General features: G+C 31.7%; 1 protein-coding gene across 1 annotated transcript; it reads left to right on the plus strand.

Moving 5' to 3' along the window:
- Nucleotides 1-2,964: 2,964 nt before the first annotated feature.
- Nucleotides 2,965-8,635, plus strand: LOC125824696 (WRKY transcription factor 55). The gene is made up of 4 exons (XM_049504093.1): nucleotides 2,965-3,371; nucleotides 4,835-4,972; nucleotides 7,030-7,350; nucleotides 8,404-8,635. Exons 1-4 carry the CDS (start codon nucleotides 2,965-2,967, stop codon nucleotides 8,633-8,635), a joined length of 1,098 nt encoding a protein of 365 aa, XP_049360050.1.
- Nucleotides 8,636-11,006: the final 2,371 nt, after the last annotated feature.

Below are 11,006 nucleotides of genomic sequence, written 5' to 3' on the forward strand. Positions count from 1 at the left end.
GATTTAGACTCCGTGGGTGCCAAATAGATTTATCGATTAAATTAATTTTATGTTTGATTAAATTATTCGTCTTTTCGATATAAATTAATTTTTGTTCTCTATTTTTTCTTAAAAGAACGTGTGCAACAATTTCCTTTTTCTTAAAAAATCGTCTTTCTCAAAAAAATAGGTACAAATGGGATTCGAACCCACAACATCAACCTTCTAAAGTTGCCCTCCTACCGTGGCACCACAAGCCAATTTTTTTCTGTGGGTGACACGCTTTATATAAATATAAATATTATATATATATATACACCTATATATATATAGAGTTTCCGTCGAAGTTCGGGAGTGGCGTGGCACCCCCACACCCCTTAATAGATCCGCCTCTGCTCGGACCATGCTGGATTGGGAATGTACTCTAGGTTTGTGATCGTGCACGCTTTGATCCGGACAATCATGTATGGACTAGGATAAGATTCCGAGAGTACTCTTTTATAAGTCGAGCAATATTCCTTTTTTCTTTGAGCTAGCTAGTATTTGAGGTGTGAGTTAAGTCTAAGGTCCATTTAATATGGTATCAAAACATGATCAAAGGTCTTGAGAATTTTCACGTGTTTAGCCATGAAAAAAAAGAAGGTTTGCACGTAAGGAGTGTGTTGACAATATAATTAATTAATTAATTAAAATATGCTTTCTCTGTCAATTTATACTTTTAAATGAAATGATTACACATTTCAATAAAATTCATTATTTAGTTTCTACGTGAGTTCATTTATTTATTTTCTACGTGAGTTCATATGTATGTTCTTTTTTGTCATTTTGATTGTATTAAACATTATTACAATTTTATTCTCGTTATTGGTAATCCTTTTGAAAGTGCAATATATATTTGTTCATGCAATGTATTATGTTGGAGTTTCATACTGTCATTAGGGTGGGCGTTCGATATTCGGTTTGGATTTTTAAATTGCTGAATCAGTAATTTGGTAATTGGTAGTTAAAAGTAGATACTAAATATCAATTTTTTAAATTTCTTTTCGGTAATTCAGTAATCTATAAATTAAACTTCGGTTTGGTAGGGTATTCACTAATATCGTATTGAAGTTGTAGTCAATTATATTTACAAAGTTAATACTATTTCTCCAATTATTTATATTTTTTTTTTGTGGAGGCACGATGTAATAGAAGATTAACAATTAAAAAGACATCAAGAAAAGCAATTTGAACAACTAAAAGACATATATTTGGATTGTTTACGTTTATTCTTTAACTTTCTTTTTGAACTTGTATTATTGAGTAATGGACACGTTGATAAATGACCTTCATTAAGTAAATAATTCGGTATTCAAGAAATATCAAATACCAAATGTTATTAATGTCTCATACCAAACCCAAATTCAAATACAATAATTCTCCCAAACATCATACCAAATACGAAATTACCGAATACAAAATTATCAAAAATTTCGGTTCAGTTCAGTAATTGGAAATTTTTGATATTTTATGCCCAACACTAACTGTTATAATTAAAATGCAAATAAAATTTCTAATTTATAACAAAAAATAATAGTATTCTTTTAATTCCTATGCCATGTCATTTCAGGTTTATTTTTGAAGACTTTAATTCGTTCGTAAGACTCTCCTTCACTCTCATTCGCTCAAACTCCGAATTCTCTCTCAAGTCTTTTTCCCTAAGAAAGCTAGAGTTCAAAGGATTTTAAGCTTCCATCGAAGAGTTCAAGTGAGGATTTCTACCAACACATGAGAAAACTTCATTAATGGGTTCTTCAATTCACTCAAAATATTATAAAGGTCAGTCAACAGTAATTCGTAAAAAATAGTAAATGATATTTTTATCGATTATAAAATATTTTAATAAAGTGCAAAAATTTTAATAAATATTTTTAATTAATGATGAAGAAGATGGGACCCATGTCATGGAACAACCATGCTACTGCTTCAAAGGGTCAATAATATTCCAGATGGAGAAGATGGTCGTAATAAAAGGGTCAAGGTCTTTCCTCAAATTTAAATTAGCAATTTAATTAATCCCTCCACTAACCTTATCATTATCAAACTTTAAGGAAGATTTCGTTTTATATACGTACTCATTTGATCATATACGAATTTATAATGCAAATATGATATTTCTATCCAATTTATGTGATTTATATTTTTTTAATCGATCTAAAAGAGAATGACATACATAAATATATATATATATATATTTATATTAAAATTTAATTCTACGGAAAAGAATCCTCATATATATTAATGTTATAAATATGAATTACTCTATGAATGTGGATTCTTAAAATTTGTATAAATTTATGTTGTGCAAGTGTCAAATATTAAAGGACGACAAAGTTGAAAGAACGTCACACTCATATATATATAAAAGTTGGATGAGAGGAATAGAATAATTATCAAAGAAATAATAACTCTTCGACCACGTATAATTTAATTTAAATAGAAGAAAATAATATTTTCAGATATTTTATACATAAATAAAAATCTCTCGTGAAAAAATATAAAATTAATTATTATTTTTATAAAGGACTAGAAAATCATTTTTCCTTATTACAAGCGAATTCTTAAATCATAAATTGCATTAGAGATTAAAAAAAAAGTCATCTCTTCAAAGTTGGGGAAAATTCTTCACAACACCAATATATGGTCCAAAAGATTTGTTTTCAATGAGGACCGGTCTTCTCATAGACCTTAGAAAAAAAAGAAAAACTCTCATCAGGTTATACTAATTTGTAGACCATGACTTAGTCTTATAAAAAATATTTTTGCCAAGCTTCCTTTAATTTTCTATGAAATCTTAGTATGCTTACCGTGTTCAACAAATACAAATACTTTGAAAACACATTAATCTTCTTTCATCTCAAACATATATAATACTCTAGCAATCCCATCAAAACCTTAAATTCTACTCTTCGATTCATTGAACAAAAAAAAAATAGCGTATATTATATGGAGGAGACAATAGCTACAATTCTTTACGGGTGTACATTGAGTAAAGAGATGGAAGCCAATTTACCCAATTGGGCAAACCAAAGAGATGTTCTTTTAAGTAAAACAGAAGAGATTATTTCGGTATTTAGTAATGTAAAAGAAAGATTAATTATTAACCAGCAGCAGGAGGTAGTTCAAGAATGGTTGAGTAATAGTGGTCATCAACAGGCACTAGAATTGTTTCATGCAGCAGATCAAAATATGTTATCAGATCATATAGCTACGGGGGCCGCGACGACGATGCCATTTACAGTGCATGGACTACCGCAGGAAAGTGATCAAATGATGGTGGGTGATGCTTCTCATGATTCCAGTAGAGTTGCTGCTGCTGCTACTTCTTCTTCCTCCCAAAGACAACGAACAAGGTAAGAAACTTCACTACTTTAATACAAGTGCACTATTTGATAATTAGTTACATCGGGGAAATTGATTTTGTACGTCACTTACTTTTATTTATATAGTTTTATTTATGACGTATTTTTTCTGTAGATCTTTATTTTTACATACTCATAAGAAACTGAAAAAAGATCATTTTTTTTCTATTTATTATTATGTAAATGATCAAGAGAACTTGATTCCTCGTTACCTATATGTTGTATGAAGACAATTACTTAGCTTGTATAACTTAATATGACATTTGGTATAGCTTTATTATACTTCGTATTGAGCTAATGTATATAAGTAAAAGTGATAATTTATGTTCGTGTATTAATTTATGCAATATAGAATATGAGATATATATATATATATATATATATATATATATATATATATATAAAAGGATACATGTATTGTTTAGTTCATATAATTAATGCATCTATGTCTTGTTATATTCATTTTCATAGGATAACAATTCCTTAATTAATCTATGCATAACTATTTCGTGAACCAAACTATAAATCCTTTTAGGGGTCATTTCGTTTCATATATAAGGCATAATTTATACGTATATTACTTGCATAAAATCACAATGTAATGTTTAGTTGTCCTTTTAATATTTTGCGTATCTAATTTCTACATAACTGATGTAATTTCTATATTATTAATTTTTTGCATAATCATAACTAATTTGCAAACTAAAAACGACCTTTATTGCATTATTTCATGCAAAATATGTGTATAGTAGTGTGAAATAATATGAGTGGGAAAAGGGTTTGGCACACAAAGTAACAAAGGTTATAGTTACTGTTTATCTTTTTCATGAATTCTTATATTAGTTTCTGCTTTATGACATTTTCACAGAAATTCCACAGAACTTTCTGCCAAGCAGAGTACCACTAACTATAAAAATGTCAACATATAATGATTTTCTTCCAAGTTTCTATCGTTAATTGCGAAGAAAAGGAGACCATAATGCAATGTTTAAATTATTAACAAATTACTAGCACTTAGCTTTTTTTGTCATACAAAAGAATAAACCCAAGTGGGGACAACAATTAATGTGTACGCACAGAAATATATATAATAACTACTATACAATTATTTTAGCATGACGAGATAAATACATATACAAATGATCTTTACCGACAATTAATTATCACTAGAAGCTCAGAAAGGAAAGTTACCACATTACTTATAGACTTCGCATGATGTTTTGCTCTCACAACATATTAATAGCTGTAACTTTTGCATATTTCTGTGCTAGGTTTGAAATGTGTGCAGTTTAATCATTGTGAATTTTCTGGGAAGAAAGATAATATTTGTCATCTTCTAGTGACCATTTTTTATTTTGGGTCAAATGTCAATATTTTGGTTGTTAAATCCTTTAATTGACATGTTGTAATATTGGTATGATCATTCTAATAAATAGAATATAATTTGCATGAAGGTGCAGAACGGGAGATAGAGATAGAAGAACATTCAGAGTGGGTGCTCCAAGAATGGGAAATCTTGAACTTCCACCAGAGGATGGTTATACTTGGAGAAAATATGGTCAGAAAGAGATTCTTGGATCTAGGTTCCCTAGGTAATTCATTCATTCATTTTATTTATTTCTTTCATTTCTCTTTAGTTGTTATGTTGCGCTTTTTGAAAAAATACATAGTATTAAAATATTAGTCATCGGTGGCCCTTAAAGTTGGCAACCTAAACTTAGACACCCCAATTAGACTTTGTTTATTTTAGTGTCAAAATGATACAATGAAACATGACCTGAGGTGTCTAAAATGAACAAAGTATAGTTAGAGTATCTAAGGGAAAGTTGGTGCCAACTTTAGAGGGCCACCGATGAATTCAACCAATTTTTTATTGTTTGACTCTCAAAAAGAAAACTACAACAATTAAAATGGAACGAAAAAAAAGTAATTAATACTACTTTTGTATTATATATATACTCTTAAAATGTGCTTCTTTTTCTTATTTTTCCAATGATTAGTAGGTATCCCACCAAATTCGACAAAATCTAAGGACCAAGTCTGCTTTCTTCGATTTATTTGAAGGGGTCAAAATTAACCATATAACTAGCTCCCATCATTATTATAATTAATATAATTAGTTTCACAGATTACAAGACCTTTGAATTGAAGTAGAAACAGTCAGTTTGAACAGCATAAACTTTAATCTGACTAATTGGATTAGAAGTATATATGTGTAGAGAAGTGTCACCGAGATACGCATGTATGTATCCAATATAATGTACGCTAAGAACTATTCTTGTTTACTCACTCTTAAAAGCCAGAAAAAAATAAAAATAAAAATAAAAAAAAATAAAATAAAAAATATATATATAAAATCTATGTAAGCACGAATCTAATACATGTTATTCTTTCAATCTCAATTATGTGACATAATTGAAATTCAGAGAATTATTCAAAAAATTATGATTTTTGAATATTGAAAATTATTAATTATTGTGATTTAGAGTAATATATATATATATATACTGCTCAATCAGCTTGCACTTTTAGACTTTAATTTCTCTCACTGACTTTTCCTATTATATTTTTAGTATACAAAATATCTATTGGCGTATTTTGACCATTTTGAATTCCACATACAACAACATTGTTGGAGTCAATGGGACATGTTGACCCTTTATACTTCTCATACATTCTAGAATTAATGATATTTATGCATCTAACAACCCTTTAATTTATTAATTCCTCCTCTTCTTCATCTTATATTTTTTAAAGAAATATATATTATGAATCTTCATTTCTTCTTCTTGGTATGAACATTTAAGATACAAAATTGCTCCTTTGTTTCATTTATTTAAGGGATAAGGCATAAGTACCTCTAGACTATGACCGAAATTTTAGAGACATACCTTAACTAAATTAAGGTCCTATTACCCTCCTGAACTCATTTTTTATATAATTGTGTACACCTTTTGGCTTATGTGGCACACTCTGTGATTCCACGCAGTTTAAGCGCGTGGGAGATATTTGGACGCCACGTAAGCCAAAAAGGTGTACAAAATTACAAAAAAAATGTGTTCAGAGTGGTAATAGGACCTTAGTTTAGTTAAAGTGTGTCTCTGAGATTTCGATAATAGTCTAGGGATACTTGTACCTTTTCCCTTTATTTACGTTAAAAAATTAACTATCAATTTAGTTTTCACACAATCATGTTAAATGTACGTACCTAGAACATGGACAGATAAATGTCAATGATAATTAAGTCTAATTGGATAACTAAGAAAATAAAAAAGTAAATACCATATTGTATGCAGTACATACAAATACATTAATAATGTACAAATTTTACAATTTTACAATTTTACTGCTCCCTCAATTTCAATTGGCTTGTTTATGACTTAATGTTTCTTTTTTAATCTGTTTATTATCTTTTTCCTTTTTTGACAATTCTTTAAATTTAATTTTTCATATGACATATTTAAAATAACAAAATTAAATGATATTTTAGTAAATTCTACTTATATTTAGTTTAAAACTACAAGATTTAAACGTCTTTCTTACTTTCATAAATTTGTGTCAAGTCAAAACCAGACAAACAAATTAAAATGAAGAAAATATATATTTTAATCCATCAACTATTACTAATAGTACTTTTTGATGATTTTAGGGCTTATTATAGATGCACCCATCAAAAGCTATATCATTGTCCAGCCAAGAAACAAGTCCAGCGCCTTGATAATGATCCTTACGTATTTGAAGTAACATACCGATCTCAACACACTTGCTATATGTCCGCCACAGCTCCCACCGTGCCTCCTCCGTCCGTGGAAGAGATAACTCATCAAACCACCACAACCCTTCCATCGGCGCCACTAATATTGGCACCACCAACTTCAGCCTCCTTAAGCGGGCATTGGCTCTCCATGGATATTAAGCCACAAGGAGATCAAGCTGGCACAAGCTACACTACTACATTTGACATACAAAGGTACGTACGTCAACATATTCAGAATTTAAATTAATGAGTTCATAATATTCATTTCTTAAAAATAAAAATAGTTCAGAACTCATTAAGTTTAACATATGTACTGCTAGTTTAATTTTAGGGAAAAATACGCGGTTAAGCAAATTTATACTATTTAATTACTCATCATAGCTATAGTTTGCTATAATTACCACTCACGACTAACATTATACATTAATTATGCGGGCTGACTTCAAGTTTGTATAATTAGCCACGTTTGTATATGTATAATTCACCAGAATATACAAATACATATGTATAATATACAATTATCTAACCTATATACATATACAATTCACCTCTCTCCCACTCTCTGCCCTCTCTCACTCGCCTCTCTCCTCCCTCTCCCAATCTCGCTTGCCATATATACAAATGCATATGTATAATATACAATTATCTAACCTATATACATATACAATTCACCTCTCTCCTCCCTCTCCCAATCTCGCTCGCCTCTCTCCTCCCTCTCCCAATCTCGCTCGCCTCTCTCCTCCCTCTCCCAATCTCGCTTGCCATATATACAAATACATACATATAATATACAATTATCTAACCTATATACATATACAATTCACCTTTCTCCCACTCTTTGCCCCCTCTCTCTCGCCTCTCTCCTCTCTCTCCCAGTCTCGCTCGCCTCTCTCCTCCATATAACATGTAACTACGAATTGTAATTATCAAACTATAACTATGGAGAGTAATTAGGCTATTTTTGAGTGGTTATATGTGAAAGTTAATTAGGCTATTTTTGAGTGGTTATATGTGAAAGTTCCCCTTAATTTTATCCGTATTAAATATGAGCCAATCAAATATTTTATTTATTTTTGTCTTATCCATTTTTGACCTGTCAATATCCGATGAGACCCGCTTAGCTATATGTCAATACTAAATTGGACCCGCCACTAATTGTTGAGAATATAATTAAATAATAAAAGTTTGTTTTTTTCAACTGCTTAAGTTTTTAGATAAGATGGTCACACACTTCAACACTAATACTATACATACGTGTTTGTACAGGGATTTTGGGCATGGTAGTGTTGGTTCACTAGCTAGCCTGGTGACGGCTGGCGTGGGCGGAGGAGGAGGCGTAGGGCCCTCTGGTGGTAGATTTGGAAGAGAAGTTGATTACCAGCCGGTGGTAGATATGGCGGACGCCATGTTTAATTCAGGGAGTAGCAGCAATACTAGCATGGACAAAATATTTTCTACTATTGATGACAAATGGGACACGGCAGAAAAGAAAGAATAGTTCATATATATATAGTTGATTTATTAAACATGACGATACTGTCGAATTAATATATTGTTCACGAGGAACATAGGTTAACTAATTAATTGATTGTCAATAAACTATTCCTGACCGTGGATTAGTCATGATCACAAGATTGTGAAATACCAACAGGGTTTATTAACTTGTCTAGCTTAAGGAAAAAGGTACAAGTATCCCTAGACTATGACCGAAATTCCAGAGACACACCTTAACTAAACTAAAGTCTTATTACCTCCTAACCCATTTTTTTGTAATTTTGTGCACCTTTTTGGCTTACGTGACATTCAAATATCTTCCACGCACCTCAATTGCGTGGAGTCACAGAGTGTGTCACGTAAGACAAAAGGTGTACAAAATTACAAAAAAAATAAGTTCAAGAATAATAGAACCTTAGTTTAGTTAAGATGTGTCTCTGAGATTTCGATCATAGTCTAGGGGGTACTTGTGCCTTATCCCCTAGCTTAATTTCAGTATAGTGCCATGTTATTCCAGTGTAATTTTTTGTTTATTCAGATTTTGTACCAATCCAAAGTTGTTCAATTTGATTACATAATGTAAATTTTTCTTTCTTATTGACGATTTTCTAGTAAAGCACCTAGATTCGTTACTGTGTCCAGACTCTAGACAACAAATTCGATTTTGAGTGAATAAAAATTGGAGAAGCTTACGCGATGATATCACTTGCTTTGTCCACACTTAGGAAAAATTACATAACTAAGCAAACTTAGTTAGTATATACTGACCCAACTATAGTTTTAAAAAATTACATACTCCAATGAACTCTCCCCTCTCTCGCTTGCCACTCTCCTTACTCTCTCTTCCCTCTATCCCTCTCTCGCTTTACAGAGGGACTATATGACACATTTTCTTCTTTCTCTATCAATTTCTTCCCCCAATTTTGGTAACCCTACTTTACAAATTCACGAGACCAAGCTTCAGCAACGTGCCTGTTATCAGTGCATCTAGAAAAAAAAAATGAAACTCTATTTTTTTAGGCAAAAGATTGCATCTCATTTATCTTTGGAATCCAAAAAGATAAAAGTGAAAGTGATCAGGTCGGAGCCATTGTAATGACCCAGTCGGTCATTTTTGGAAAATTTTGTGAATTGACCGCTTGGCCCCTCCTAATATCGATCCCGAGTCTTTTAGGATTGAGTTTTGAAAGTTGGGTTTGAACTTTGAGTTGAAGTTGAGAATTTTGTAAGTTTGAGTTTGAAAGGAAAATGTTGTTGAGTAAGTGGTTTTCGGTGTCTTTTGGATATCGGAATAGGATTCTGACGATTTCATCAGTCCCGAAATGTGAAATTTGATCTGTGAGAGTTTTCGGTTTCAGATTAGAGTCTTTTTGAGGATTTGAGGTCCTAAGTTGTGAAATTGTAGAAATTTAGACTTTGGGTTGACTTTGGTCAACATTTAGGGTTCGGATGCTCGGATCAGAATTTTGAGAGTTAAGTTGGATTTGGAGGATGCTTTTAGGCCTACATGAGGTTTTGGTTGATTTTTGAGAGCTCCCGAGCTTGTTTTAGCCTTTTTAGGCATCAAGTTAGTTTCTTGTGGTTTTCACAGATGTCGGGTCAAGGAGACCTCAGATTCGTGTTTTGACGGTTCCATTGAGTCCAAAACATTTAGTATAATTGATTTGTATATGTGGTTTGTGTATACGGGGTTTCAAACGAATCCCGATGGTCCTTTCAGTGTTTTGAGAGTTGGCTCATGTTTCTGGTTCTCCAGTCCTCGCTCTTACGGAGAGCATTCGCTTTTGTGATCTCCGCTTTAGCGAAGGCTGGCTCACAAAAGCGAGACTGACCTTTTGAGCAGGGTTCGCTTAAGCGGACCAGGACTCACTTTAGCGAAGATCACTTAAGTAAAGCCTGGTTCGCAAAAGCAAAACTCCCAGTTTTGCAGGGTTTGCTTAAGCGAACCTATGGTCGCTTAAGCAACATCAAAGAGGATTTTTGGTCTGAAAATTTTGGGGCTTTAACCCCACTTTCCATTTTGATCTTGGGAAACCCTTGGTGGCAATTTTTTAAAGGATTTCTTGTGCTAAATCATTTAGATAAGCTTTCATGATCCTAAAACTTCATTTCCCTTTTATTAACTTATGAATCCTAACATCAAAATTTGGGATTTTGATTGGTAAATGACAAGGTTTTTCAAGAACTCAAGTTCTAAACTAAAATGGAGATTGTGAACTGATTTTGGGTCTTTTTTCGAAATTGTTCACCAATAAGTTCCTAAAACCTTGAGTAATGTTCAAGTATTTTTTGGAATTGGGTTTTGAGTAGATTGATCCATTTTTTCAAAGAAATTGATGTGGGTTTTATTATTTCCAGAGATTTATTGTGAATAC

This window comes from Solanum verrucosum, unplaced genomic scaffold, assembly GCF_900185275.1.
Source record: "Solanum verrucosum unplaced genomic scaffold, falcon-dt-bn FXZP01001111.1, whole genome shotgun sequence".
NCBI classification, from domain to species: domain Eukaryota; kingdom Viridiplantae; phylum Streptophyta; class Magnoliopsida; order Solanales; family Solanaceae; genus Solanum; species Solanum verrucosum.